Source organism: Equus caballus, chromosome 11, assembly GCF_041296265.1.
Source record: "Equus caballus isolate H_3958 breed thoroughbred chromosome 11, TB-T2T, whole genome shotgun sequence".
NCBI lineage: Eukaryota > Metazoa > Chordata > Mammalia > Perissodactyla > Equidae > Equus > Equus caballus.
Window position 1 is genome coordinate 17,102,475 of NC_091694.1, and position 17,826 is coordinate 17,120,300.

At 34.0% G+C, this 17,826-nt stretch overlaps 1 protein-coding gene across 1 annotated transcript in view; it reads right to left on the bottom strand.

The window, feature by feature from the left end:
* EFCAB3 (EF-hand calcium binding domain 3) overlaps positions 1-17,826 on the bottom strand; it is a 498,542-nt gene that overhangs the window by 399,970 nt on the left and 80,746 nt on the right. The window contains exons 21-24 of the mRNA XM_070227127.1: positions 16,426-16,569; positions 9,126-9,197; positions 2,483-2,626; positions 2,081-2,149 (exon numbers count right to left, since the gene is read on the bottom strand). Coding sequence (XP_070083228.1) covers positions 2,081-2,149; positions 2,483-2,626; positions 9,126-9,197; positions 16,426-16,569 — 429 coding nt within the window. The remainder of the gene's footprint in view (positions 1-2,080; positions 2,150-2,482; positions 2,627-9,125; positions 9,198-16,425; positions 16,570-17,826) is intronic.

The following is a 17,826-nucleotide window of genomic DNA, read 5'->3' on the forward strand; positions in this document are numbered from 1 at the left end:
TCCACATTTCACTTTCTGCAGTTTCAGTTACCCGTGGTCAACCTTGGTCTGAAAATATTAAATGGAAAATTACAGAAATAAACAATTTTTAAGATTTAAACTGCGTGCCATCCTGAGCAGTGTGATGAAACCTCACGCTACACTGTTCCATCTCACGCGGGAAGTGAATCACCCCTTTGTCCAGTGTATCCACGCTGTATATGGTACCACCCATTAATCACTTACAGCTGTCTTGATTATCAGCTCAACTGTCATGGTATCGCAGTACTAGTATTCAAGAAACTCTTATTTTACTTAATAATGGCCCCAAGGCGCAAGAGCAGTGATGCTAGCAATTCAGATATGCCAAAGAGAAGCCATAAACTGCTACCTTTAAGTGAAAAGGTGAAACCTCTCAACTTAATAAGGAAAGAAAAAATCATATGCTGAGGTTGCTAAGATCTACGTTAACTTTTATTACAGTATATTGTTATAATTGTTCTATTTTATTACTAGTTATTGTTCTTAATCTCTTACTGTGCCTAATTTATAAATTAAACTTTATCATAGGTATGTACGTATAGGAAAAACACAGTATATACAGGGTTCAGTACTATCTGCGGTTTCATGAATTCACTGGGGGGCTTGGGACATATCCCCTGTGGATTAAGGGGGGATTACTGTATTCCTGAGGTCTCACCATGTTGTGAATGTAAATCCGGTTTATTGTTTATGATTTGATGCATGATTAGACCATATTTTATTTAATCATTCCCCTAGTGATGGACACCTAGGTTACTTTCATTTCTTTCCTCCTGCAAACACTGTTGCAATGAGCATCTTTGTACATGTCTCTACAAGAAACTTGTCTAGGCTATTTACCAAAGAAAAGAATTATTGGGTCATAAGAAATATACATACTTAATTTGACAAGGACTGCTAGATTACTATCCAGAACGACTGTACCATTTTATCTACCCACCAGCAATTCATGAGTATTCTCAACTTTCTTCATATACATATTTAGCCATTTGGGTTTCTCCTTCTGTATGCTGACTTCTTACATCCTTACTCATTTTTCCAATGAGATTTTTTCTTTCTACTGCTGATGTGCAGAATTTCCTTATATTTTCAAAATATTAATCTTTTGTTAGTCCTAAAAGTTGTAAATATCCTCTTCCAGTCTGTTACATATCTGCTAACTTTTTAGAGTCCTTCATTTACCAGAAATCCTTACTTTTGATGTAACCAAATCCCTTTTTACCCTATGATGTACTTTTTGGGACTATTATTTTTAAGAAGTGTTCACAAGGCACAATATTTCTCTTACATTTTTTTCCATCAGCTTTGTAGTTTTACCTTTAAGATCCATTTTCACATTCATTTAATTTATTTGAAGATTATTTTTGTATATGGTATGAAGCAGGGATTCAACTTCATTTTCTTCCACATAGTGAGCCAATTTTCCTAAATCATATACTAAATAACACATCTTTTCCCCCACTGACTGATGATGTAATCTCTATCATACGCCAAGTTTCCATAAGTAGAAATATTTGCTGGGTTCTATATTGTCATGCATTTGTATATTTTAACACTTTATTACAATGGCTTTACAACATGTACTAATACCTAGTAAAGCAAGTTCCCCATCATTATTATTTTTTCAAAATGGTCTTAGCTATTCACAGACCTGAACTCTTCCAAATAAATATCGGAATTATTTTGTCAAGGTTCCCACCAAAATTATCCTGAGATATTGATTGGAATTGGATTCAAATTACAGATTAATTTAGAGAGAATCCACTTATTTGAGTGCTCATTTTAAAACCCCAGTTTTAGGACTACAATTCTCAATCTCAATGTCTGTGGCCCAATGCTGTTCTAGTGTCTCCATGATAGAATTGTGTAGGAATTTCAAAACAGAGTGAAAAAAGTTAAGCATTTAGCTTAAGGTTTTGACAAAGAGCTAGAGAGTAAATGCAAATAATTTATATATATATATATATAAATCTATATAGTTTATACATAAACATACCTACACATACATCAATCCAGAAACATAAAGTTTCTGTTCATATTCATTTCAAACTTTACTTACTTTGACACCCAATAAATTCATCAGTGTTGGTCAATTCTCTGAGAAAATCCTTAAAATTCACCACATCATCTTTAAAAAAAAAAACAAACAAAGAATTTAGGTATTATTGTAAAAAAAGACCATTTGATGTTACAAAACCAGAGCTATAAATACAAAAATAAAGTGGAGGACTGGCAATGATCTTGTAACATACATGATATACAGACTAGATCCAAAATAAAAGCCGCCAGAGATATTACTTTGAAAATCAATTCCTTCAATACAAACACATCAATTAAAAGATTAAAAAATATTTAAAATTTTTCTTTTAAAAGATATATATGAGTGTATCTCCTTAGGCATTTAGAGTGAAGCTTCTTCTGAAATATTCAAACTGTTTTAGTTTAAAGTGAAATAACTCACCATTAGGATTAGTATTATCCAAAGTTGTCTTTATTTTGTCATCTGTTAGATTGATTCCTATGGCATTTAAATTTTGTTGAAGATCAGAAATGGCTGTAAGTTCATTTTTGTTAATGTTAATGTTGCAAAATTGATCTTTATCTCCTGGGAAGAGATAATCACCTTCAATTAGAGAGGAATTTTCATGTTTCTCCTTTATATTTTAAAGACAAGTGGGGAAAATTTTCCAACATATAAAATTATACTTAAGAAAAAAGGCCATATTTGTAATTATTTATGTACTGCTCTGTTCCCAAAACAATTTAAAATAGGTAACAAGAAATACATACAAAAAAGTATAAATGTTAAGTAAAGAAATTGGGGGAAAGAAACAGAAGAGCAAGAAAAATAAGACAAAAGAGAGCACTAGACAAAGTACATTCCATAAGGTCATCTACATAAATTTTGCAACAATACCAAATGCACATATACCTAACAAGAGCATTCAAAATAAATAAAGCAAAAACCAACAGAATTAAAGGGAGGAATAAAGGAACCTACAATCAGAGTTGGAGATTTGAACACCTTGCACTTGGTAATTAATAGAACAAGTAGAATAAACATCAGTAAGAATTAGAAGATTCAACCAAACTAGCAAACAATCTTACCAAATTGATATTTGTAGAACATTACCCAACAACAACAGAATATATATTCTTTCGAGAGCACACGGAATATTCACCTAGATAGACCATATGCTAGACTTTAAAACAAATCTTAATGAATTAAAAAAATTTTAAATTGTGTAAAATATATTCTCTGACCAAGGTGTACTAAATTAGAAATCAATAGCAATAAGATATCTAGAAAATGTCTAAATATTTGGAAATTAAAAAGTACATTCCTAAATAACCCATAGTTCAAAGAAGATATAAGATAAATTAGAAAATATTTTAACTAAGTGATTATTAAAGTACAATATATAAAAATTTGTGAGATGCAGTGAAAGAAGTGCTCAGATGAAAATCTATAGCTTTAAATGTTGGAAAGGCATAAAATCCGTGATCTAAGCTTCCATTTTAATAAGCTAGCAAAAGAAGGGTAAATTAAGCCCCCCAAAATAAAGACCAAGCAACAGTAAAAATAAGAATATGAACAAATGAAAGAGAAAAACAAAAAAAGAGAAAAATTAACAAAATCAACTTTTTAATAAAATGACTAATGAAGTTAATTCCTACTGGTTAAGAATAAAAAAGAAAAAACAAAAATTACACAAACATCAGGAATTTTAAAAAGGACATCATGCTACAGATATCAAAAGGATAACAAGGGAAGATTATGAACAACTTTATGCCAATAAATTTGACAAATTAGATGATATAAATAAATTTCTAGAAAGACACAATTACACATATAAAGTATATTTTTTCTTTGTGACATTTATAGAGATAAAGAGTGGTATATACATACAATGAAATATTATTTGGCAGTAAAAAGAAATGAAGTACTAACACCTACTACAACATGGACGAACCTTGGAAACATGCTAACTGCAATAGTTGGTCACATAGGACCACATATTGTATGATTCCATTTACATGAAATGTCCAGAATAAACAAATCAAGAGAGACAGAAAGTAGATTAGTGCTTGCTTAGGAATGGGGGAGGGGAGGGGAATGTGCAGGTGACAGCTAAGAGGTGCAAGGTTTCTTTTTGGGGTAATGAGAATGTCCTAAAATTGATCTTGGTGACGGATGCACAACTATGTGAACATACAAAAATCCATTGAACTGTATACTTTTCTTTCTATTTATTTATTTATTTTTTTTGAGGAAGATTAGCCCTAAGCCAATATCTGCTGCCAATCTTCCTCTTTTTGCTGAGGAAGACTGGCCCCGAGCTGACATCTGTGCCCATCTTCCTCCACTCTGTATGTGGGACATCTGCCACAAGCATGCCTTGCCAAGTAGCACGTAGGTCCGCACCCAGGATCTGAACTGGCAAACCCTGGGCCACTGAAGTGGAATATACAAACTTAACTGCTGCGCCATCAGGCTGGCCCCTGATCTGTATACTTTTAGTGGGTGAATTGTATATTATGTAAGTTATATCACAAGAAAAGTGTTTAATAAAAAATTAGATCTATATATATATTATTAACTGATTTTTGTAAAGATACCAAGGCAATTATGTGGAGAAAGGATAGTCTTTCAAATAAATGATGCTGGAACAACTGTACATCCACACACAAAATAAAAGTGCAATCCATATTTCACATCATATACAAAAAATATAATGGATAATAGCCCTAAATTTAAAACCTAAAATTATGATATTTCTAAAAGAAAGCAAAGGAGAAAGCTTTTTCACCTTAGATTAGGCAAAGATTTCTCACATACATGTGTTCTTCTCAATGCTTTATATCAAGGGATTCATGATGCAGATATATCTTATTTCTGGTGATGTTCATCTTGATCCCTTGGTTAAGGTGATTTCTGCCAGGTTTCTCCACTGTAAATGTATCATCTTTCCCTTTGTAGTTAATAAATACGTTGAAGGAGATACTTTGAAACTATGCAAATTCTATTTCTCCTCAAACTGTCACCCATCAATTTTAGCATCTATCAATGATTCCTGTCTGCAACATCTATTACTTTGATATTTGCCTAATGAAGATTTTCTATTTCTCTTTTTCCTTCTACATGTAGTAACTGGAATTCTACTGTAAGGAAGAGCTGTCCCTTCTCTCCATATATTTATTTAGTTGATTTTTATTTATATTATATCGACTCATGGACATTTGTTTTATTGCATGACTTATAATCCAATTCTAGTAGTATTTAGTTTGTTGCTGAAATTTTTCAAATTCGGCCATAAGGATCTTTTTCAGATTGACTCTGGTATTCTTTGGACAAGCTGCCATCTTTTTTTGAGCCCTTTCTTACTCACTGGCACCACAAGATATTCCAAACCTATCTCGTATTTTCCCTTTCCTAACCACTTCTCCACCACTTCTCCCAGCAGCCCTGGTGTTTACAAACTGAAGTCTGAGCGCTGGGTACACATTATTGCTGATACATCATTGCTTCTAGGATCTCTCCACGAACAGAAACAGGAAACATATACATGTATTACATTTTTAAGAACACAGGAACCTTATTTTATAAAATGTTCCTCCTCACTGTAAGTCTGTCTGATGTTCCTTCATGATTAGATTGGGAGCATGCCCCCCCAGGCTGTAATGCTACATAAGTGATGTTGCATCCTTCTCAGGGAATCATATTCGAAGACAGATGATGTCCATTTGCCTCTTATTGATGTCATAATTTTCATCAACTGATCAAGGTTTTGTCTGATTACTATTTCCTCCTTTAAAAAGTAACCTCTAGAGAGTCTACGCAAATATCCTGCTCCCTATTGAAATTTCCCCCTAGATTTTAGCATCCACTGATAATTCTTGCCTGAGACAATCTTTACTATCATGGTTTAAAATGGTGATTTTTTTGCCCAGCTTTATTGAGATATAATTGACATACAACATTGTGTAACTCTAAGGGTATGACACGTTGATTTGATACATTTATATATTGTAAAATGATTACCATAAAATGGTGATTTTCTAGCTCCATTACTCCCTCTACATTTATCAATAGGCATGCTACTGTGAAAAAGAGCCCCCCCTTTTCCCTATTCATTCATTCATTAAGCTATTTATAATCAATGTGGATACATGGATTCCTATTTTTTTCACTGGAATATAATCTGTTACTGCTTTTATTTTAACGTTTAAATTGTCCCCAATTTGTTTATGAGCCAATTTATATCTTTTTTATGATTTGCATGTCCATATTGTTTACCCATTTTTAAATAATATTTCTTCTGTGATACACACTGCAAATAGTTCCTCCCATTTTGTTATCTGTCCTTTGACTTTACTTATGGTATTGTATTGACAGACAAAAGTTTTGGGTTTGTTTTTTTTTTAATCTTTCCAAGACCAATGTCAAAGAACTGACCGCCTGTTTTCTTCTAGGAATGTTATGCTTTCAGGTTTTACATTCCAGTGTTTTATCCATTTTGAGTTGGATTTTGTATATCGTGTAAGATAGTAGTCTAGTTTAATTGTTTTGCATGTGACTGTCCAGGTTTCCCTAAACTATTTACTGAAGAGACTGTCCTTTCTCCATTGTATATTCTTGGCTTCTTTGTCTTAAATTAATTGACCATATATGCATACGTTTATTTCTGGGCTCTCTATTCTGTTTCATTGATCCATGTGTCGATTTTTATGCCAATATTATACAGTTTTGATAACTGCAGCTTTGTAATATAGTTTAAATCAGGAAATGTGATGCCTCTAGCTTTGTTGTCCTTTCTCATGATTGCTTTGGTAAGTCAGCCCTGACGGCCTAGTGGTTAAAGTTCGGCATGCTCTGCTTCGGTGGCCTGGCTTCAGTTCCTGGGTGCAGAACCATACCATTCATCTGTCAGTAGCCATGCTGTGGTGGCGGCTCACATAGAAGAACTAGAAGGACCTACAATGAGAATATACAACTAGGTACTGGAGCTTTGGGGAGGAAAAACAAAAGAGAGAGAGAGAGGAAGATTGGCAACAGACGTTAGCTCAGGCTGAAACTTTCCCAGCCAAAAAGAAAAAAAAAAGATTGCTTTGGCAACTGGGATCTTTTGTGGTTCCATAAAACTTCAGGATTGTTTGTTCTATTCCTGTGAAAAATGCCTTTGGAATTTTGATAGGGACTGCATCAAATCTGTAGATTGCTTTGGATAATATGGATATTTTAACAACATTAATTCTTCCAATCCTTGAGCATGGAATATCTTTTCATTTATTTGTATCTTCTTCAATTTCTTTCATCAATGTCTTATAGTTTTCAGTGTACAGATCTTACACGACTTTACCTAAAATTATTCCTAGTTATTTTTTATGTAATTGTAATTGTTTTCTTAACTTATATTTCTGATAGTTTATTATTAGTGACTAGAAAGGCAACTGATTTTTCTTTTCTTTTTTTTTTTTAGGAAGATTAGCCCTGAGCTAACTACTGCCAATCCTCCTCTTTTTGCTGAGGAAGACTGGCCCTGAGCTAACATCCATGCCCATCTTCCTCTACTTTATATGTTGGATGCCTACCACAGCATGGCTTTTGCCAAGGAGTGCCATGTCCACACCCAGGATCTGAACCGGCAAACCCCGGGCCGCCGAGAAGCAGAATGTGCGCACTTAACCGCTGCACCACCAGGCAGGCCCCTAATTTTTCTATATTGAGTTTGTATCCTGCAACTTTTACTGAATTCATTTATTAGTTCTGACAGTGTTTTGGTGGGGTCTTTAGAGTTTTCTATATATAACACCATGTCATCTGGAAATAGTGATAGTTTTATTTCTTCCTTTCCAATTTGGATTTTTTTTTTTTTTTTTGGCCTAATTGCTCTGGCTAGGACTTCCAACACTACATTGAATAAAAGTGGCAAGAGTGGGCATTCTTGTCTTGTTCCTGATCTTAGAGGAAAGACCTTCAGCTATTCACTGTTGAATATGTTCACAATGGGCTTGTCATTTATGGCCTTTTATGTTGAAGTATGTTCCCTCTATACCCACTTCGTTGAAAGTTTTTATCATAAATGAATGTTATCTTTCATAAATTGATATTTGGCAGTTTCTCTTAATTTAAATATAAACTTACCATATATCCCAGCAATCGCACTCCTAGGTATTTAACTAACAGAAATGAAAATATGTCCACACAAAAACCTGTGCATAAATGTTTATAGCAGCTTCATTTACAATCACCAAAAACCAGAAACAATTCAACAATCCATCAACTGGTAAACTGATAAATTACGGTATATTCATATAATGGAATGCTACTCATCAATAAAAAGAAACAAACTACATGCAAAAAATTGATGAATGTAAAATCTATTATGCTAGGTAAAAGAAGCCAGACTCAAGCTAGCTTCATATTTTATGATTTCCTTTACATGACATTCTAGAAAAGGCAAAACTATAGAGACAAAGAATGGATCAGTGGTTACCAGGGGCTAAGGGTTAGGGGAGCACAGGACTACAAAAGGACACAAAGGAACTTTTGGGGTTATATATTCTATGTGCTGTTTAGTAATGGTTATATGATATTATTTTCAAGAACTCAAAGAACTCTATACCTAAAAAGGGTGAATTTTACTATATGTAAATTATACCTCAATAATCATAAGTTTCCAAAAAAATGTAGTCAAGAGAGTAGATGAAGATACATAAAAACAGAAGAGATAGTCATAAACTCCACTCCACTAAGTTTGTCAGAAATTTTAAAAATTATTTTCTATTCATTTATAATTTCCTAATAAATTCAGAAGTCAGATATACATACTGAACAATCTCAGAGAATAATACATAATCTGGTAATTTTCTAGCACTATCAAAGTAAAACTACCTACTACAATTTTGACTTTGGGTTAAGCTTAGCAGTCTTTGCCTTAAAATTCAAACAAAAGACATATCATCTAGTATTGTATTGTTTTATCTTCGTATTGTTTCTTATTTACCTGTGCTTTAATTATCTAATCCTATATTGTTTTAACATGAAAACCACTGCTTATCTTTGAAATGTGGGCAGTAGATACATATTAAATAAAACTCACCTGTGGCTTCAGGATTTGTCAATGTATTGGAGAACTTAATCATAAATTCTTGAATGGCAATCTTGCCATTTTCTGTAATGCAAAGCAAAATTGAGCTGAAAGAATTACTGTTTCTGAATTAGTTACCATAGCTTAAGCTAATAGTCAAGTTATAACAAGGTTAAGAGCTGGGAGTCAGCCTGTACTATTCCTTCTTCCTTACCTTCTGCATAAATATGATTATCAATCTCTGTTCAATTACTTACAAATATTTCTTGAATTTATCACTACATTAACGCCTATGCTATCAAAATAGCATCTTTAAAAACCTATGACATCAGTCTCACCTCTCTCCATTTATTTTCCACAATGTGGCAGGGGAGATCTTTCTCTTAAAAAAAAAATCTGATCACTTCCCTAAATAAAACCCTTCAATAGTTTCTAATTGCCCAAAAACTACAAAAAAAAAAAAAATGATAACACATTGCAGTGGGGAGGTGTAGGAAGAGAGGGCTATAGATTAATATTACTTACAAATGTGTTAAAGTCTAATACTGGCAAATAGGACTTAGCAGTATAACAAAAAACAAAAGCTTTAGATACCTTTAGGAATGCATTCTCAATGAGGGTGATACTACTCAGAAGGAGAACTGGTTCTTGGAGGAGAAAAATCTTAGATAACACAATAGTTTGTGGCCACAGCCCATAAACAGATATGTAATATACCTGTGGTATTAAATTTTCATGGAGAGTGTGAGGGGGGAATGATAAGGAACAAAAATGTCTAAAAAGGCTCTTTAGGAGAGTGATAACAAAAAAAAAAAGGTTAAGAAACACTGCGTTACGATAATGGTACCCACCTCTCCAGATGGTCTCTCTTCACATGGTCTCCAAAAACCCATAAAAAATAACAAGTAAAGCAAATAAATACTCCATAGCCCATGCCTACAGCATCGCTAAAAGGCAGAATATTATCAACTTTAGTTTACATGTAAGTCAAGAAATAAAAATCTAGGGCTAACACAGTCAGCTCCAGAGACCACCAAAGTGGAAAATCAGATGATAATTTCACAGAAGAACAAATTAAGAAGGGTCCTTTTAAGGTAGAACATAGATAGTATCAACTAGACTTCACCCATACGAAGAGAGTTCCACTCTGAGTGGGGAAATACAAAGAACAGGTCAAAGATCTGATGGATCAGAGCCCTAACCTCTGAGGAACTATAAGAAAGGGGCTTGGGAATTCATAGGATCAAAGGTGGCATCTTGAAGGAGAACACACTGCATGGGGTTTGGTGATGAAGGAAAAGAAGAAAGCAGTTATAGATGAAGTCTCTACTAAATAGTATCAAAATATCAGAAGAAGCCTCATCCCCCCAACAAAAGGTGTCATTTATTAAAGTAAACGTACTTCACTGCAGACACAGAAGAGGGCACTCTTAAACTGTATATGCCACCCAACACCTTCAACTCTTCCAACATATCGGAATAAAAATGAACAAAGGAAGATTTGGAATGAGAGCAGACTGAACTCAGAAAAGAGATTATGTAGAAACTCAAAGTCAACTACAAAATAAAGACTCAAGTAAAGGTATGCAAGGTAGAATAGATCTGACCAAAACTGTAGTAAGTGACATATAGGACAGAAATGAAAAGAACTAAAAGAAAATGGAGGAGGGAAAGGGAGAAAAGGAGGAAGAGAAAACCTATGAAAAAAAAAAAAGTGAAAAAGTTTAGAGCAAAAATGACAGACATAAAAAACAAAGGAGATCTGCTATGTATATAAGTGAAGTCCCCGAAATAAAAATAGAATGATGAAACAGATTTAACTTTTTATTAGAAATTACATGCACAGGATTAGAATAAATATTTTCTTTGGTTCCTGAAACACTATTGGTCCATACATGGCCCACTTTTACTTATTCGGTTAATTCAAAAATTTTTATAATATAATAAATACCAGCAAACGTGCCCAAAACAAAAGCTAGGACTTGACAAAAATCAGCATCTAACCAGACATTTCCCCTTACAAACCCATCCCTCGGCCCTTTCCAACCCTTCACGGTGAGTCTGGTGTTCACCATCCCTTTGCTTTCTTTTTAATGTAATTTTATTGTACCTATAAGTATTCCTAAAAATCATCATGGATAATGTCAAACACCTCTAATTTATGATAATTAGCCATACATGTCTCCTCTTCTATGGAATACCTGTTTTACTCTCTTGTTCATTTTTCTTTTGGACTGTTTGTATTCCTACTGGTTGACTGGAGTTCTTTATTCTTGATACTAATCCTTTGTGAGCTGTGTGAATTGTGAATATTTTCTCAGAGTTGTAACTACCTTTTCATTTTCTTAAAGGCCTCTTTTGAATAACAAAATTACTTACTTTTAATATAGTTAACTTTGTCAATATTCATTTATAGTTAATGCTTTTGTGTATTGTTTAAGAAAGCAATTCTATACGAAGATATCCACCTATATTTTCCACTAAGTGCTTTAAAGTTTTATTTTGGATCCTTAAGTCCTTAATAGATTTGGGGTTTAATTTTGCCTACTATGTGAGGTAGTGATCCAATTTCATCTTTTTTCCCCTATAAATAAGCATTGTTCCAGCTCTAGTTGGCAAACAGATCCTTCCTTTCCCCACCCATCTGACATGTCTGCCACTCTGCATTTATCAAAGTTTCATTCTTGCATGTGCTGTCTCTAGGGTCTCTATTCCCATTCCACAGTCATTTTGTCTATCTCTAAGAAAATACCGTACCATCCTAATTATTATTACTCTGTCCTAAGTCCTGATATCTATTGATATCTATCTATCTAGGACAGTGCCCACTCTCTGCTCTTCTTCAGAAGTATCCTGGCTATTCTTAACCCTTTATTTTCCACATAAATTATAGAAGTATCCATGAAAACTCTTGCTGAATTTATATTAGAATTGCATTGAAACTTTATATCAATTTTGGGAGGATTGAAATGTATTTGATTGTAAGTGTCCCTATCCACAAGCATAGTATTTATATATCCTCTATTCCTAAATTCCTCTCAGCAATTTTGTAGTTTTCAGTGTGGCATTCTTTAATATTTCCTGACTTTTACATATATATGTGGATATATAAAATATAGATGATATATAATAAATATACACTATATAAACATATATAAAATATACATCTGTGTAACTACCACCTAGATCATTTCCAGCTCACCAGGTATCTCTCCCTTGTGCCTTTTCTTAGTCAATATCCCCATTCACAAAGGTAACCACTATTCTGAAAGCCAACACCACAGATTAATTCTACCTGTTATCGACCTTCAGATGAATGAAATCATACTGTATGTTCTTTTTTTGTGTCTGGCTTCTTTCATTCAACTTTATATCTCTGAGTTTCATTTGTAATCTTCTGATTGCAGTAGTTCATTCTTTATCATATAATATTCCATTGTATGTCAATCACAATTTATCCATTCTACTGTTCTTGGACATTTGAGTCGTACCAGGTTTTGACTATCATAAGTAACTACTATGAAAACTGTTATGAACATTCTTGTGTATGTATTAAGTTGTACACTTAAGAATTGAATCTCAATGTAAGTTATTCCTCAATTTTTTAAATCTATTGAAAAAGTAGTAAATAAAGGAAAAATTGATAGAACTACAAGGAAAAATACAGATAACACATAGAAGATTTTAACAAATCTCTCTCTGCAGTTAATAGAACCACTAGACAAAAGCTCATTAGGGAAATTTAGGTAATTTGAATCAACATTCTCACTAAAGATATCATATAAAAGGGGAAAAACATAGGATTCATAGCATCGAAGAGCTAACAAGGATAGGATGTAGAATAAGTCAGAGATTCAGAATAGATGAGGCTACTTTTCTGCTGGGGGCACTTATCAATTGCATAAGATGCTGCTAACAGGATGTGTAGCACTTTTGAAACCTTGCATGGCTACAGGGACGAGGATTAGAATTCAGAGTCCACCAAGAGGAGAGAGCTGTGGTAAATCTCTCTCATTTGGGGATGGAGTAAGGTTAACCAAAATTAAACAAGCCTTGCAGGGACTACAGTTCACTTTTGAATTATCCTAATCCTTGAAATTTGATAGAGATGATCCTAGATTACTAGCACCAGGAAGAAACTAAAAACAGACACACACGGACTCCAGACATTGGGGTAAAAGTATCAGAATCAGACTTCAAAACAATTATGTTTGCAATGTTCAAAGAGATAAAAGATTAATAATTTCAGTAGGGAACTATAAACCATTTTAAAAGTCAAATAGACAAAATAAAAAATCAAACAGACATTCTAGATCTGAAAAGTATATTAAACATAATTAATTATTCAGTGAATGAATTTATCAGCAGAATAGTCACAGCCAGAGATTTGGTGAAATGGAAAATATGTCAGAAGAAAACACAAAATGAACTTGAATAAGGAAAAGGATGCAAAATACAGAAGAGGGGGTGAAAAACACAGGCAATACAGTGGGAAAACATAACATACATGTAATTGGAGTCCCAGAAGGAGAAAAGAGAGACTGGGATAGAGAAAATTTAAGGAAATAATGGCTGAGGACTTTCCAAACTGAAGACATAAAGTCACAAATTCAAGAAGTCCTATAAGCCTCAAGCATTATATGTTAAAACTGCAAAGGAAGGAAAAGAAAGAGAAAAAAGGGAGTGAAACCAAGAAAGTGAAAGATCTGTACAATGAAAGCTACAAGACTTTGATGAAAAAAATTGAAGAACACACAAACAAAAGGAGAAATATCCAGTGTTCATGGATCGGTAGAATTAACATTCTCAAAATGTCTACACTACCTAAATCTATCTATAGTTTCAATGTAATCTCTATCAAAATTCCACTGACATTTTACACAGAAATAGCAAAAACAATCCTAAAATGTTTATGCAACTACAAAAGACTCTGAATAACCAAAGCTATCTTGAGAAAGAACAACAAAGCGGGAGGCATCACACTCCCTGATTTCAAACTATACTATAAAGCTATAGTAATTAAAACAGTACAGTACTGTCACAAAAAATAAGATTGAGGATTTCAGCATGGAACTAGAAACTATTTTAAAAATCAAATAGACAAAAAAAATCAAGTACACATTCTAGATCTGAAAAGTGTATTAAACATAATCAATTATTCAGTGAATGAATTTATCAGCAGAATAACCACAACCAGGGAATTAGTGGACCAGAAAATAAGTCAGAAGAAAACAGAAAATGAATGCAAAGAAGCAAAAGAATGGGAAATACAAAGAGGGGGTAAAAAACATAGGAGATACAGTGAGAAAATATAAATGTAATTGGACTAAACCATAAAAACACATAGACTAATGGAACAAAATAGAAAGCCCAGAAATAAACCCCTGCATATATAGTCAACTAATATTTGACAAGGGAGCCAAGAATCACTTAATGGGAAAAGGCCAGTTTCTTCAATAAATGCTGTTAAGAAAACTGGATAACCATATGCAGAAAAATGAAATTGGACCCCTATCTTACGCTCACAAAAATTAACTCAAAACGGACTAAAGACTTAAACATAAGATCTGATACTGTAAAATTCCTAGAAGAAAACATAAAGAAGAAGCTCCTTGACAATGGTCTGGGCAATGACTTTTTGGATATGATACCAAAAGCACAAGCAACAAAAGCAAAAACCAACAAGTGGGACTACATCAAAGTTAAAAGCTTTTGCACAGCAAAAGAAACAATTAACAAAATGAAAACACAACTTAGAGAATGGAAGAAAATATTTGCAAATCATATATTGGATAAGGGGTTAATATCCAAAATATATAAAGAACTCACATAACTCAATAACAACAAAACAAACAATCCAATTAAAAAATGGGCAGAGTAACTGAATAACCATGTTTCCAAAGAAGACATCCAAATGGCCAACAGGTACATGAAAAGGTGCTCAACATCAGTAATCATCAGGGAAATGCAAATTAAAACCACAATGACATATCACCTCACACTTGTTAGAATGGCTATAATCAAGAAGACAAGAGAGAAGTGTTGACAAGGATGTGAGAAAGGGAACTCTTGTGCACTACTGGTGGAAATGTAAATTGGTGCAGCCACTATGGACAACAGCTTGGAGGTTCCCCAAAAAATTAAAAACAGAACAACCTCATGGTCCATTAATCTCACTGCTGGGTATATATCCAAAGGAAATGAAAACCAGATCTTGAAGAGATATCTGCACGCCCATGTTTACTGTAGCATTATTCACAATAGCCAAACTATAGAAACAAGCTAAGTGTCCATCAACAGATGAATGGATAAACAGACATAATATATATATACAGTGGAATATTTGTCAGCCATGAGAAAGAAGGAAATTTGCCATTTGCAACAACGTAGATGGACCTTGAGGGCATTATGCTTACTGAGATAAGCCAGACAAAGATAAATACTGTATGATATGACTAATATTTGGAATCTGAAAAAGCCAAACTCATAGAAACAGAGAATAGAATGGTGGTTACCAGGGGCTGAGGATGAGGGAATTGGGGAGATGTTGTTAAAGGGCACAAACAGATATCAAAGACAACTTTATTCAATAAATTTGAAAAGTCAGATGAAATGGACAAATTCCTATAAAAACCCAGCTTGCCAAAATTAACAAGAAAATAGAATATTTTGTAATGTCATAGAATTTAAGAAATTAAATCAATAATCCAAAACCTTCTAATAAATAAAAGTTTAGGCCCATATGGCTTCAAATTCTACTTTACATTTGAGGAAGAAAAAGTCTCTTCTAAAAAATAGAAAAACAATACTCCTCAACTCAGGTAAAAATCCCCTAAGATAATAATCAACTATACCAGTCATTAAAATAATGAAATTATTTTGTACATTTATATACACCTGCTTCCCTGAGCCAAAACCATGTGCAGCACCCCTTAAGGTATCCCTGGATATCAGCATAAATTAGCTCACAAAGGGTTATCACCTGGCAAAAGGGCCTCCAGGACTCAGTTCTACTCTGTGGATAGCATTCTGACTGAATACTGCCCATGCCAGTCAGTTCACAAAGTAACCTCACCTCGCAGGTACCACCACCATTGGCTTCCCACAGGAATAAGCTAGGCCCTGACTTTCCCCTTTGTTTGGTTCCATGGAGCTCAGGGTTGGCACACCAGGAGGGCAGTGCTAATGTTCACCAGTCATCTCACTGCAGCTCCCACATGGTGCCATGATCACTGTATGTCTTATCCATACATCCCCCACCCTCACTGGGAGAGGACGGCCTTTATAACACAGATGCGTTCAAACTACTAACCATGTTCAGGTAGATGTCTTGATACTGCATCAAGTAAAGCATTAGCCGCATGAAGATCATCATTCATCAACAATGCCTTGAGGTCAGAAACATCAATTAGATCATTCTGGAGAATTTGGGTAGTAGCTAAGAGTAGCTGTGTAGCTGCAAAAAGCAAAACAAATGTTTCAACAGCAGAAATAGAGTATATTACTTGCTATCACTTAATAGGCTTGTGTTGCATAAAAAAATTTTACATGAAACTATTAGTATAGTTTTAAATACCATTGTGTATTATAATAGCTAACAGTTATTGGGCACTTACTAAGTGCTAGATATTGTTCTAAGTACTTTTACTTTACCTATTTAAGCCTCATAATAACCCCAAAGTAGGCATTAGCAACCCATTTTTCAGATGAAGAAATTGAGGTTAGTGAGATTAAGTGATTTACTGAAGAATATATTAGCAGTAACTGGCAGGGCCAGGATTCAAGTCCAGATACTACAGTTCCAAAGTCCATGCTCTTAGCTACTGTGCCTTTCAAGTAGACATATGTAAGTGGTCAACCTTTACCTCTTTGGCACAGAACACTTCACATGTGGCCCCTGAAATAATTGTGAAGCATTACAAATAAGCTTTACTTCAAAACTATATTGCATTATTTAACTTAATGTTACATTACAGAGATAAAATAAACAAGCAGCAGCAGCAGCAGCAGCTACAAGCCATGCTCTTTGTATTTATCCTATGGCCCCACAAATTGTGACAACCTTGGTTGCTTTCCAATGCCTTCAAACAGTTGTTGGGCTTGCAGATGCTGCTTAATTCAGTCCAGATTTTATAATTATTCTCAGCAGGAGGGTTGCTCTGATACTAGCTACTTCATCATAGACAAAAGTAGAATCAGGTGAATCAAGCTTTACAGGTAATTCTGGTGCCCTGCTCTGGTTAAAAATTGCTGTTTAGGTTACTACTTTACTACAAAGCCACAGTTATCAAGACCATGCAGTATTGGCATAAGGACAAAATAAAGATCAATGGAATGGAACTGAGAGTCCAAAAAATAAACCAATCATTTATGATCAACCGATTTTTGACAAGGGGGCCAAAACCATTAAATGGGGAAAGAACAATCTTGTCAACAAAAGATGCTGGGATAACTGGATATCTGCATGCAAAAGCATTAAAGTGGGCTCCCATCTCACACCACATACAAAAATTAACTCAAAATGGATCAAAGATTGAAAAAAAGAGCTAAAACTATAAAACTCTTAGAAGAAAACATTAGTGTAAATCTTCATGATCTTGGATTATCTTTAGAAATGGCACTAAAAGAAGTGACAAAAGAAATACAAATTGGACTTGCACCCAATTTAAAAACTTTCTTTCTTCAAAGGACATCATCAAGAAAGAAAAAAGAT